At 43.2% G+C, this 14,808-nt stretch overlaps 1 protein-coding gene across 3 annotated transcripts in view; it reads right to left on the bottom strand.

Moving 5' to 3' along the window:
• Positions 1-14,808, bottom strand: part of PITPNM3 (PITPNM family member 3) — a 98,085-nt gene that overhangs the window by 51,748 nt on the left and 31,529 nt on the right. For all 3 annotated transcript variants that reach the window (XM_043477320.1, XM_043477318.1, XM_043477319.1), the window contains one exon: positions 12,032-12,139. In XM_043477320.1, the coding sequence (XP_043333255.1) occupies positions 12,032-12,101 (70 nt within the window). In that variant the 5' untranslated portion in view covers positions 12,102-12,139. The remainder of the gene's footprint in view (positions 1-12,031; positions 12,140-14,808) is intronic.

Raw genomic sequence — 14,808 nt, forward strand, 5'->3', positions numbered from 1 at the left:
TCTCAAGAGGCCTCCTTCATGCCTCACGTCTCAGCTCTGGCTCCATGTCCTTCTCTGATCCCTCTGGACCTTATTCTCACTCTTGTTAGGGTAATTAGCTCACTGGCCTGTAACTGCCCCACCCCCAAGTCTGGGAGCCGGTCAATTCTGAGTCCATTTCTGAGTCATCACTGTGTCCCCAGCATTGACCGGCATAGGGTCCGACACAGAGTAAGTCGCAGTACATGTGTTCTGAATACATAAGTGATGGAGAGAGGGCATGAATGCGTGATGAGCCCCTCACTGCTTCAGGTTCAGAAAGGGAGGCAGAGTACCGCCACCCCCACCCCCCCAGAAAGGCACAGCTGTAAGCAGACAGGTCAGTACTACACGGCGGCCCAAGCAAGCTATGCTGAGCAATTGGGAGGTGGTCTGGGAGAGACTGAGCCATCAGGAAGGCTCCTTGGGGAAGGGCATAGAATTACAAGAGCTGGAGAGGAAACTGGGGGAAAAACAGGCAAGCTCAAGTGGTCTTGAGAGTCAGCAAGCAGCCCCTTGGTATTTGGCTGGAACTCAGTGTGAATGGAAGAGGGAAGTATGGCCTGGAAGTCACGAACACCAAAGTAGAGATAACCTTGAGATTGCTAGATCTAGCCTTGACCTGACAGTCCCAATGTATTCATAATATCCTTCATGATAGACACTGCAGGGCTGTCTGACTCCTGCAGGGATAAAGACAATAGACAATGACAGTTGTTAGAAGAAAGGATAGAATCAGGATGGGCTTACATGCCAGGCTGGGAGGATTTATACTTCCTTCTGCAGGAAGCAAAAACTTAGTTGTCAACTCCATAGCAGAATGATACTCCTGGATTTATATTTTAGAAGCAGCACAGTAGGATTGGCTAAAGTTGGCCAACTGGCAAACTGACTCAGCCTTTTTCTCCTGGCCCAAATCCCCAGAAAATGACATTAACCATTTTATGTGAGTGAATCTTTAGTAGCATCCCTGTTAGCTCAGATGGTAAAGAATCTGACTGCAATGAAGGAGACCCAGGTTCAATCCCTGTGTTGGGAAGATCCCCTGGAGAAGGGAACAGATACCCACTCCAGTATTCTTGCCTGGAGAATTCCATGGACAGAGGAGTCTGGCAGGCTACAGTCTATGGGGGTCGCAAAGAGTTGGACCCCCAAGAGCAAGTAACACTTTGACTTTTTCATTTTTCACAGTGCTGTAAAATAGGAAAGGATGTCGTGGCACATTAGAGACTGTGAGGCACCCCTAAAAGGCAGAATGCAGAGGGATCAGATGGAGGGCAGCGGGGCTAGCTACAGAGTTTGCAAGACCCAGGCCAAATGAACATATGGGGTTTTTGTTTAAAATGATTAGTAATTTCAAGATGGCAACAGCAGAGCATAAACTCTAGTGTGAGACCCTTTTCTGCGTGGAGGCTTTGTGTGACTGCGAAGGTCGAATGCCCATAAAACCAGGCCACGAGACAGGAAACCATAATCTCAGTCCCACAAAGCAAGGTCTGGAGCCAAAGGTGGAGGCAGCTCAGAGGGACGGGCAGGGTCACAGATGGAAAATGCAGAAGCAAAAGGTTTTGCCACTGTCTGGGCTTCCATGGGAGAGAAGCCAGGTGATTGGACTCCCCCCCTCACCCCACTCACCAGCCCCTGCTTTCACCACGCAGAGGCATCCATGCGCAGGTGTGAGAAGGACTGAGTTCGAGGGACATGACAGCTTGGGAGGCTGAAAATACTCAAGAGGAGCAAAATACCCAGAAGCTAATGGTTCAGCTCACCCAGCAGCAGCTCCTACCCTCCCCAAAAATAAGATGGTGGAAGCTTGCAGTAAACAGACATATCACACCACTCAGAGAGAGGCTAAGGGGGAACTGCAAACAGAAAGCAGAGTATGTATCAAAATATGACTAAATATTAGAGGAAAACCAATAGTGTGGAAGAAAGATAGCAAACTCAATGACTGAAGGAAGGAGAGTGCAGGAAAATGGATCTGTGGGTTCCTTCAACCAACTTAATATCATAATCATAAATGGCTCTCAAATATAGCAAGCACCAGAATCTCCCAAGGGGCTAGTTAAAACACAGATTCTGAGCCCTACTGATTTCTGATTCAATAAGTCCAAAGTTCACATTTCTGACAGCTTTCAAGTGATGCTAATTTTGTGGGTCCAGGGACCACTTTTTAAGAACTAGATATCTAGAAATAAGGTTATAAACTAGAGTCAGAAGGTAAGTGGTAGGGAAAAAATAGCTCTCTGGAAAGCTGGAGGCAGAGAAATTCATCAAGGACACCTAGATAACGACTGCTCCCTTTGTCTCAATGAGAATGTGGCCTTGATGACACTAAGTTTGTTTCAAAACAAGAAGGGCCCTGATTGTAAAGAGTCTCTTAAGTGACAGCTCATGGACTATTAGTATAAATTAATCTGGAAGAGATATGTAAACCCTGAGCATAAAAGATTAGTGACATGGCAAGATCCAAGTGGAATTTATCCCAGGAATGAAAGATTGTTCAATATATGAAAATCAATCAATGTAATACACTGAAGGACAAAACATTGTATAACAATCGTTATAATAAAGGACAAAAACCACATGATCATCTCAATAGATGCAGAAAAAGCATTTGGCAAAATCTAACATCCTTTACAAAACCACTCAAGAAACTAGCAATTGGAGGGAATTTCAACAGCATAAAAGACTACTACTACAAAAAAAAAAAAAAAAAAAAAAGAAACCCATAGCTAACATCATATTTAATGATGAAAGAATGAAAAGTTTTCCCCTATGATCAGGAACAAGGTAAGATGTTGGCCCTCATCACTTCTTTATTTATTTATTTTTGCTTTTGATTGTTGCTGGGTCTTCGTTGCTGCATGAGCTTCTCTCTAGTTGCTGCGAGCTGGGGCTCCTCTCTAGTTGCAGTGCACAAGCTTCTTACTGCAGTGTCTTCTGTTGTTGCTCAGCATGGGCTCTAGGTCGCTCAGGCTTCAGCAACTGAAGCTGGCGGGCTCATCAGTAGTTGTGGCTCCCAGGCTCCAGAGATTGGGGCCAGTAGATGTGGCACATGGGCTTTGTTGCTCCTTGGTGTGTAGAATCTTCCCAGATCAGGGATGGAACCTATGTCTCCTGCATTGGCAGGCAGCTTCTTTACCACTGAGCCACCAGAGAAGCCTGGTTCTTATCATTTCTATTCAGTATTATACTGGAGAATCTAGTCAGGAAAATGAGACAAGGAAAGGAAATAAAAGGCATCCAAATTGGACAAGAAGTGAAACTACCTCTATTTGGAGACAGTATATATAAAAAATCCTAAGGAATCCCCCCAAAATAAAACCAATAATGAGTTCAGCAAAGTGGAATGATACACTACCAATTTACAAAAATAAATTGTATGTCTATACACTTGCAATAAACAATCTATTTTGGTTATAATAGCATCAAAAATAATAAAACATTTAGGAATGAATTTAATAAGTGTAAGACATGTACACTGAAAACTATATATAAAACATAATTAAAAGAAATTAAAGAAGACCTAAATAAATGGAAAGACTTTCCATGTTCATGCATTAGAAGACTAATATTGTTAATCTAGCAGTACTTCCAAAATTGATCTACAAGATTCAACAACAATCCCTATCAAAATTGCAGGTATATTTTTTGCAGAAATTGGCTCTAAAATTCATATGGAAATGCAAGGAACACAGAAGAACCAAACAAACTTTCAAGAAAAGAACTTGCAAAATAAAAAAAGTTGGTGGACTCCCACTATCTGATTTCAAACTGACTATAACTGTACAGTAATCAAGACTGTGATACTGACATAAAGATAGACATATATATCAGTGGAATAGAAGTGAAAGTCAAAAAATAAACCCATATGTTTATGATCAATTGATTTTTGACAAGGGTACCAGGATAGTTAAATGGAGAAAAGAATAGTTTTTTTCTTTTTCTTTTTTTTAAGAATAATTTTTTTCAATAAATGCTGCTAGTGCCACTGGTTACCCACATGCAAAAGAATGAAGCTGAATCCCTACCTCACACCATATACAAAAATTAACTCAAAGTGGATCAAAAACCTAAATATAAAAGTTGAAACTATAAAACTCTTAAGAGAAAACATAGGGGTAAATTTTTCATGATCTTGCATTAGCCAATGGCTTTTTAAATATGGCACCAAAAGCACAAACAATAAAATAAAAAATAAATAAATTGGACTTCATAAAAATTTTAAAATTTGTGCTCCAAAGGACATTAATAAGAAAGTGAAAAAATAATCCACAGAATGAGAATTATATGTAAATTGTATATCTCATAAGGGTATAGCATCCATGTGAGATCTTAGTTCCTCAACCAGGGATCAAGCTGGTGTCCTCTGCAATGGAAGGATGATGCCCTAACCACTCAACTGCCAGGGATTTCTCAAGACAATCCAATTTTTAAATGGGCAAAAGATTTGAATATATATTTCTTTAAAGAAGATGAATAATGACCAATAAGCACATGAAAAGAAGCTCAACATCATTAGTTGTTAGGGAGATGCAAATCAAAACCACAAGTATGTACTACTTCACCCCCACGAGAATGGCGGTAACCCAAAAGACAGATAATAACGAGTGTTGGCAAGAATGTAGAGAAATTTGAACTCTTGGTAGGGATGTGAAAGAAAGTATGTTCGCACAAAAACTTGTACACAAATATTTTTGACAACATTATTTATAATAGCCAAGAAGTGGACACAACCCAAATGTCCATTGACTGATGAATGGATAACCAATCTGTGACATACCCACGTGTGTGTTAGCTGCTTAGTCATGTCCGACTCTTTGCAACCCCATGGACTGTAGCCCATCAGGCTCCTCTGTCCATGGGATTTTCCAGGCAAGAATACTGGAGTGGGTTGCCATTTCCTTCTCCAGGGGATCTTCCCAACCAAGGAATTGAACTCAGGTCTCCTGCATTGCAGGCAGATTCTTTACTCTCTGAGCCACCAGGGAAGCCACCTGATAAACCCATTCTATAGATTATTATTCACCCACAAAGTGGAATGAAGTACTGATTCAATGTACAACATGGATGGATCTCACAAAAAAACACATTGTTTGCCTCCATGTATACGAAATTCCAGGGGCCTGGGGGTAGAAAAGTGGGGAGTGACTGCTCATGGGTATGGGGTTTCTTTGTGGGGGAGGGAAGGGGGGGTGACAAAAATATTCTGTAACTAGATAATAGTGATAATTGCACACCTTCAATACTATATTAAAAACCATATAATTGTACACTTTAAAAGGATGAATTTTATGATATGTGAATTGTGTCTCAGTTAAAAAAAGAACTTGGCAAGACTGCTTTACTTTAAGGACAATGTTAATGACAGCTGTGTGCTTCCTTAGACAATTAGAACCAAACTCGCTCCTGCTCTGTGTTATAATCTCACTTATGGATCTTTGGCTAATTAATCCAGTCTGACATGTGAGTGGTTTATTTCTGTCCTCCTCTAACCTACCAGAAAACTCTGAAATTGAAAAGAACAAGGAGATAGATGCTCTAAAAAGCATAGAATGAGTCCAAGGCATCCACATCAGGTTATTATGAAAAAGAATCAACCAGAGTGCATGGAAATGAAAAGATGATTGCTTAAAAACGAAAACATTATATAGAAGAGTTGATCTGAAGAAAGGAAATAGCCAAAGAAGAGAAAAATTGGTGCACTGCTGGTTAGCTGGAACCAGACTACTCCAGAACCCAGTAAAAACCAGAAAACATGAATAGACAGGGAAAGTTGAGACATGGTTCCATCATCTACCTAATAGAAGTTTTGGAAGGAAAAAGTACAGAGAAAGAAATACTTGAAGAGATAATCGAAAGAAAATGTCACAGTAATGAAAAAAGAGAACAAGTTCAGACACAGCAAACAACAAAACCTCATCTGCAAACTTGGTTGTGACTTCAGTATGCAAAGAATAAAGCTTTTAAAAACCGAGTTTCAACAAGAAGGAAAAACAGATTACTCACAAATTTTCCTCAGACATCTGACCAACAACACTAAATGCAAGAAGGCCATGACGAATGTTCTTCAAAGATAGCTGGGAATATGATTATGGACGCAGGCAAACTTGCATTCAAGTGAGAAGGCCAAATGAACACATACTGAGAAATGCAAAGACAGAAAATGATTATCAGCAGTTCCTACTTGAAAGAATGACTTGAGGAGTTGTTTCAGTTAACAGACGAAGTAAATCCAAGAGGAAGTCATGGAATTTAAGAAGCAGCAGTAAAAACTATACGTTAAAAAGGATGAATTTACCTAATGTAAATCATCCCTCAGTACACTTAACTGAGAAGAATGAGGAGGAAGGGGGAGGGAGAAGGATGAGAGGAGAATGGGGGAGTGGATTACAGCATCACAGTTGAGATCAAACAAGCCTGGATCGATCTTGCCACTCAGCATCTATCTGAAGATCTGGTGCAATGCAATGAATAATAAAAATAAGTAAGCTGGCTAAATATTGGCAAGGATATAACTGTTGAGATTTGTAAACAATCTGACACTCTCCCTAAAAAGAAAAAAACCCAAGAGAGTCAACTGACAAACTATTAGAGCTAATAAGAAAATTCAGCCAAGTGGCAGGAATTTAAGAGACAAATATTTCAAATCTATAGCAGACAAATAATTTATAACCATATTATAGGTAAAGCATTCCTAGAAACCAATAACCTGGGTACAGTCCCTGGGTTGGGAAGATTCTCTGGAGAAGGGAACAGCTACCCACTCTAGTATTCTGGACTGGAGAATTCCATGGACCGTACAGTCCATAGGGTCACAAAGAGTTGTACATCACTTAGCGACTTTCACTTTCACTTTTAATAATAAAAAGACAATTCAATAGGAGATGAACAAAAGGCAGAATTAAGAAACAGAAAAAAGAAAATAGTCAACACACGTATGAAAAGATGATCACCTCACTAGCCATCAAGAAAGTACAAAACAAGGAAATGTCTTCACCTGTCAATCAGGTACAATTTTAATGTTTGATAAGATTAAGTCTGGTGAGATTGTGGGAGAAATGGTTTACCTGATCCACAGCTGGATGTACATTCCCATGGCTCTTTTAGAAAACTGTTTAGCAGTATCTATTACAAGTTTCAACTGCTTATACTCTTCATGTGTGGATCATTGTTTTAATGGTGAAAATCCCAATGTCTATCACTGCACAGTGGTTAAATAAATTATGGTACATCTACTGTAGAGAATACTATAATACGGGTAAAAATAACAAGTCCCCCAAAAGAGTCAGTCTCAAAGACAGAAAGAACAACAAGGTCCTACTTTATAGCACAGGAAACTATATTCAGTATCCTGTGACAAGCCTTAATGGGAAAGAATATATATACATAACTGAGTCACCTTTCTGTACAGAAGAAATTAACACATTTTAAATCAACTATACTTCAATAAAATTTTTTTTAAGAAAAGCAAAATTCCTCTGGGGAAGCAGCAAAAAAAAAAAAAGCCATCCACAGACAGTGGGAGAAAACACTCACACATGAGTAATTAAAACTCTAAGCCCTTGCCACCTATGGGTGTAGGGTCCAAATTTACACCACTCATGTAGAATGGAAACAAACCTGTAAATTCAGCATATAAAATGTCCAAGATCAGTGAGATACTCAGGTGCAGCAGAAACACAAAATCAATCTCTAGAAGGACATTTTCAAAAGCTGGGGGACACAAGAGTCCCATAGAAAAGAAAAGGGTGGGGTGCTGACCAGGATGAATTCACAATAAAAAAATGAAGAAACAAACCTCATGGGGGACAGATAGCATGCGTGCAGATACACACACACACACAACGCACATACACATGTACATGCATGCACCAGAATTAGCACCCTCAAGAATTGGAGATAGCAGAGCAATCTGAACATGTCTATGCAACACAGGCTCTAAATGACTGAGAAGATCAAAGATGGGCTATAGAACATAATTAAGGTTCAGAAGGAAGAAGGTCAGCTCCATTTGGAATTTGTAGAATGTGAAGTGGTTTCGGGACATCCAGGTGGAGCAAGTAGGGGACTCTTGAAGGTATGAGTCTGGAGCCCAAGGGGGAGGTCTTGGCTGGAGATGGATTTGGGGGTCATCACCAAGGGTAGCTGTGATGGCCAGGACATGAACCATGAGCAGGGGGGTGTCTCTGGAGTGAGTCCTGCGTTTCAGGGCAGCAACATTGAAGGAGGCAGGGTGAGAGCTTGATCTATACCACCACATTTTTTTTTAATCAGAGGATCATTACAATATTGTGATGGCTTTTGCCATACATCAACATGAATTGGCATTAGGTATACATACGTTCCCTCCCTCTGAACCTCCCTCCCACCTCCCTCACCATCCCACCCCTCCAGGTTGTCACAGACCGCTGTGTCATATATCGAACTCCCACTGGCTATCTATTTTGCATATGGCAACGGATATGTTTCAATGCTATTCTCTCACATCATCCCACCCTCTCCTTCCCCCACTGTGTCCAAAATGTCTGTGTCTCCTTTGCTGCCCTGCAAGTGAGGACCGTCAGTGCTCTTTCTTGATTCCATATGTATGCGTTAATATACAGTATTTGTCTTTCTCTTTCCACCTTACTTCTTTCTGTATAAAAGGCTCTAGCTTCATCCACCTCATTAGAACTGACTCAAATTGGTTCCTTTTTATAGCTGAGTAATACTTCATTGTGTATACGTACCACAACTTCCTTATCCATTCATCTGTCGATGGACGTCTAGGTTGCTTCCATGTCCTAGCTATTGTAAATAGCCCTGCAATGAACACAGGGGTGCATGTGTCTTTTTCAATTCTGGTTACCTCAGGTGTACCACCAATTTTGACTGTAGCCTTTTCCAGAGACTTCCTCTCCCCAAACGAATCCCCTGAGGCTCTCTCCTCAGGCCCCAGACTCAGCCTATCTTACTACACTGTCGCCTTGACCACGACCCTCTTCCTCTGCTGTGAGTTCCTACAAGGACCATGAGCCCAGTCTACTTGTCTTTATTTCCCCACCATCCTATGTTGAGCCCGTGTCTCGGCTCCAAAAGTGACTGTTGGAATGAATGAAATTGGCTTGTGTGCTCTGCCGTGTGGTGGGAATTCACATTGCGAGTCCACAGAGGGATGGGATTCAGAAGGAATGAAACAGGTTTCCCCTTCCTCATCCCCTCCTTCTCCCTCTCTCCTTCTTGCTCCCCGTTTCATACTGAGAGGAAACAGCATCAGTTCTCAGACTCAGGCAAGCAACTGTCTCGAATCCAACCTCTCATGAGCTCCACAAAGCGTTTGCTAGAACTATATTTGTGCAAGACCTTTTACTCTTCTTCCCCACCCCACATTATAATGACCTGTCACTGAATGCACTTTGCAAGTATCAGCTCATTTAATGTGTACAATTTGTGTGCCAGCCCCATTCTGCAGATGGAGAAACCGAGGCTCGGAGAGGTGATGTGACGTTCCTGGCCACAAATCATGGAGTGGCAGGCAGGGCCAAGGTTCAAACCCAGACCTCTTAGTTTCCAGAGCTTCGGTTTCAGCCTCTCCCATCGACCTCCCTCGGCTTCCTCCTCCCCTGCCCTCCCAGCTCACACTGCTTCTCACTCACCACCTCCTTAGCTCACACTGCGTCTGAGTCACACATTCTTTGGCAGACAAGTACGGGCTGGGATGGGAGGGGATGGCCAGATGGGTGGTGAGTACAAGTCTGGGTTTGTCTTTTCATTGCTCCCAAACACCATCCTGGGGAAGCACTTGGAGGCCATGACCCCTTCTGGGCCCTTGCCAGGTTGTGGCAGTGGAGGAAAGAGCAGACCCAGGGTCTGTCTGCACATGTGTGGCTGGAGAGACAGGGAAATCGTCTCTGGCCTGGTCTTAGGGACCAGACTCAGAGCCCATCCTTTCTGTAAATGTGACAGTGGTCCAGGAGGGCCCTGCCTTTAAGACTCTGGGTTGCTTGGACCTGACTTTGCAGGGACTCAGAGCTGCCTTGCTGCTGTCGTTCAGTCAGTAAGTCATGTCCTGCTCTTTGCGGTCCCATGAACTGCAGCATGCCAGGCTTCCCTATCCTTCACTATTTCCCGGAGTTTGCTCAAACTCATGCCCATTGAGTCGATGATACCATCCAACCATCTCATCCTCTGTAGTCCCCTTCTTCTCCTGCCTTCAATCTTTCCCAGCATCAAGGTCTTTTCCAATGAGTCCATTCTTGGCACCAGGTAACCAAAGTATTGGAGCTTCAGCTTCAGCACCAGCCCTTCCAATGAATAATCAGGGTTGATCTCCTTTAGGATTGACTGGTTTGATCTTCTTGCTGTCTAAGAACTGCCCAGCTTGGTCCAGTTTTGGAGGTGAAGCCCTGGTCTCAGAATCAGGAGTCTAGCAATCTGAGGGTGATGCTGCTACTAGCTTTGAAGGACCTTGGGAAAGATTCAGCTTCTCTGAGCCTTGGGTGCTTCATTTGTAAAATGGAACAGTCATCCCAGGCCTATGCATTTCTCAGGATGGGCCACCTGCTTTGGGGAGGGCTCTGAACGGGGGAAGGAGGGATAGGGGGGTAAGAAAATGAACAGATGCTGGGGCGAGATGGCCAGCACTAAGATGGTCATTCTCCTGGGCTGAAGCAGGACCATTTCACTGAATGCTTCCTGATTGGTAGCCCAGCCCAGACCATGACTGAGAAATTATGGGGTAAAGAGAGAAAGGAAAAGAAGAGATTGGGACGAGGGGAGTGGGAGGAGTGATATACTGGGGTCTGGAGGGACAGGAAAAGCTAACAGAAGCAGAGGCAGCCTGGATCCCAGATAGGGTTCTAGCCCCAGCTCTGCTCTTCACTCCTGTGTGACCATAATCAACCACAGCACCTCTCTGAGCCTCAGGTTCCCCACAAGTCAAACAATATTTTATGAACTCCTTGGTTCCATCCTTCACTTGCCTTTCAAAGCCTGGCTCTTTAGGTTCAGTGTCAAGAACACTTCCTTGAGCTTCCTCTCCTGCCTCCTTCTAAAATTCCACCTCTCCCCTCTGACCCAATAACCCTCAGATTAAGGGTTGACCTCCACCCTCTATGTTTTGACTTACATTGCATCACATATCACAACACAGAAGCCTCAGTTAAATCACCTTTGGTACCTCCTGCATGCATGTGTGCTAAGTCGCTTCAGTCATGACTGACTCTGTGAGACCCTATAGACTACAGCCCGCCAGGCTCCTCTGTCCATGGGATTCTCCAGGCAAGAATACTGGAGTGGCTTGCCATGCCCAGGAGATCTTCCCAACCCAGGGATCAAACCCATGTCTTTTATGTCTCCTGCATTGGCAGACAGGTTCTTTACCACTAGTGCCACCTGGAAAGCCCATGGTCCTTTCTACCAAGCACATATACATAGTAGTTGCTCAATAAATATTCTGCTCATGGTGCTAACTGGTCAAATGGACAGGAGGGGTGGATGCCTGAAAAGATATGCCTGCTTTGCCTGCTGACTAAGCTCCCGGTCAAAACTCCCCACCATAAAAAGGCTCTGGATTTATCCTCAGCTCCATCCTTCTTCAACAATTCAACCAAAGGAAGCAACAACTCTGACTGCTGCTCTTCTCCCCTGCCCATTCTCAAAGGCTCCTCCAGTGGTTACCCTTCCTTACCAGAAGATTCCAACAACACAGGCCTGGCAGTCCTAGGAGCCGGGACCCCACCACCTGCCCTTAACTACCCATCCTCCTGAATGATCATTCAATGGACAAAGGAAGCTCTGTTGAAGTATCCTAGAGCTTTTCTGCCATAGAAAATCCTGCAGAAGTCCCCATGAGCATTCCTGCAGGTCACAGATTTCAGGGGTTTTAGGTGAAGTCCCAAGAGAGACAGATGACTCTTAACAGAAAACCCAGGTTCTAGCCCCAAATTGCCATCACTTCGACCCCCCACCACCACTCTCCAAAACACACATAGGTATACACCCAGACCTCAGAGGAGCAGAATCTCACCTTGATGCTCCTCCAGTTTCCCCATGGTCTCCATCTGCTCCACCAGGTCATTTGAATTCCACTGGCTCATCCCGATAAGGATGGCATTCTTCCCTTCGGCCACCTCCTCTGTGGAAAGAAGCAGAGAGGGGCGTGAACAGGCAAGGCTGTGTAGAGGCAGCCCTAACAGGAGCTTATATCTCAAAGGAGTGTTTATTTCTTCCTATGAGTTGAAGTAGATTTCAACTATTGAAGGTGTCTGTAGTTACAGACAGGTATAAGACATGCAGAAATTTTTCGTTGCAAGAATGCATTGTTGTACCCTACAGGACTTGCATGTTACAGTAAAAGAAAGTAACAAAGAAACAGTTATGAGAGAGACTGAAAATTCATAGAAGACTGCATTCCTAGCACTAAGAGTGGTATTTCTTGAAAAATAGTGTGTTTGGGAAGAAAAAGCAAAGCCCTGGAGTTTCCCTGGTGGTCCAGGGGTTAAGAATCTGCCTTTCCATGCAGGGGACTCAGGTTTGATCCCTGGTCAGGGGACTAAGATCCCTCATGCTGAGAAGCAACTAAACCCACGCACCAAAACTATGGCACCCCCATGCTCTGGAGCCCGTATGCCACAGCTGGAGAGAAGACCTTGTGTCACAATGAAGACCCCACACTGCGGAATGAAAGATCCCACGAGCTGCAGGTAAGACCCAATGCAGTCGAAAATAAACACATTAATTTTTAAAAAGAAAAGAAAAAGCAAAGCCTTGCCACTGGGTAGCAGTTTTTCTTTCAGTGAGTTACCAGACTTCTCTGAGCCTCAGTTTTCCCATCAGTAAAATGGGACTGGCAACATCTAATCATAGAGCTGCTGTGAGGATTAAAGGAGATAATGAATATAAAGGTCTTGGTGCATAGGGGGCTGCTCATAGATGGGAGATGTTAAGGACATTTCTTCACACAAGGCGGGAGTTGCCATCAGTATTTGAGCATACCAAGATTTGGGTGGGGTCGGAGCAGCTTTGGAATAACTGAGAAGGCAGAAGACTTCTGCCTCTAAGCCTTGAAACTATATGGAAACTTTAACCCACATCTCAACTTTATGAACCTCTTAATGTTTCCATCCTCCCTTTAGTCCTCCCCTCAACCCTGTCTTTACTCTTGTCCTTTCCTGGTCTGAAAGGACAGGAATTGGTGAATTAGAGGTGAATCAGAGGAATTGGTGAGGTCATATTCCCTAACCACACTGAATACCAGCCCCTGGGTCCTACACATCAACTACACACATCTGGTGCAGTCTCTCTTCTCAAAAAGGGACATTTCCTTGAGAATAAACCACAGGAATGACCCTACCCTCTCTTTAAAGAGTAAAGCCTTCCTGGTAAAGAGCTTTGCGCTTTTACTCATAGAACAGACATTAAAGGGTACTGAGAAGAATCCTCAAGCTCATCATAACCGAGAAAAAACGGGTCTGATCTGACCCATTTCACTGCCAAAGAACTTCACAGAGCAGATGGAACCAATATGGCAGATCTGAAACTTGGGGAGCTGTCCAGAGTTCTGAATCCATAATCTATACCCCATTTCAGGCTGCAACACTTCCCCTTCCTGTCTTACTTGACATGTTTATTTGATCTATTTAATGACATTTATCAAATCTTTACTATGCATTGAGATTGTCATGTGCTTTACAAATATTAATTCATTTCATTCTCATAACAATGCTAAAAAGATAAAATTCTTATTATTTCCATTTTATAGACAAGGAGCATGGAATAGTTCAGTAACTTGCTGAAGATCACTGGCTAGAGCCAGGATTTAAACCCAGATATACTATTTCAAGAGTCCTTAAATCCTGCCTTCCTGATGGCTTGCCCTGGACATCCTGTATTGGCAGCCCAAGTGCCACACACACCCAATTTCCTGAGCCTGGGGTGTTCCATCTGGGCATGGTTTACACCTGTGGGCTGCATTGTGTTCTGGGAAGAACTCTGACTGAGTTTCAGTCCTGAGTAGCTCCAAGTGAACCCATGCCTTTACAGATGGCCCTCAACTGTTCCTGTTTTCTTATCTCTTAAGTGGGAATAACACTCTGGTTCTACAACTCTTTCTAGCAAGCTTTCATGAGAACAAATGACATAGTAAATTCGAAAAGTCTACGCAAGTCAAAATGCTGTAAACAAATATCAGGTAGCATTAACATTGGGGAAGCAGGACCACCGGGGGTTTAAGAGTTCTATTCTGGAGTTAGATTGACTCTTTTCAATCCTGGATGCACCATCTGCTAGTGATCTGACCTTGGACAGTAACCTAGGCTTCATGAGCCTCCATTTCCTCATCCATAAAATGATATCATGGTAATGCCCATGTCATAGGATTTCTGTGAGGACTAAATAAGATAATGAAGGTAAAGAGTCAGTAAGCATCAGTAGCACACAGTAGGAGCACAGATGTGGATAAAAGCGCAGGAAGATGAGGTACCACCCCTCTCACCATCAGAGCATGCGGTGTTCTGCCCTAACACTTAGTTCTGCTGCTGTCTGACCCTAGGTCTTTCTGTCCCAGTTCCACAGTGGAGGCATCAGGGTCAGCCCGTAACCCACCTTGAGTGCCTATGTCTCCTGGCTCAGTGACCCAATCACACAGCTGTCTGCTTGTTCATTTAATATTCATCCTATAATGAATGGATTCTTGAGCAGTGCTATATGCCATGTGAGATGTGACCTCCATCCTGGAGGAAATCAGTTTAGTGAAAAAAAAAAAAAAAAAAAAAAACCACATGGGAAACTGACACAGTCAGGTGA

Source organism: Cervus canadensis, chromosome 1 (genome assembly GCF_019320065.1).
Source record: "Cervus canadensis isolate Bull #8, Minnesota chromosome 1, ASM1932006v1, whole genome shotgun sequence".
Taxonomy (NCBI): Eukaryota; Metazoa; Chordata; class Mammalia; order Artiodactyla; family Cervidae; genus Cervus; species Cervus canadensis.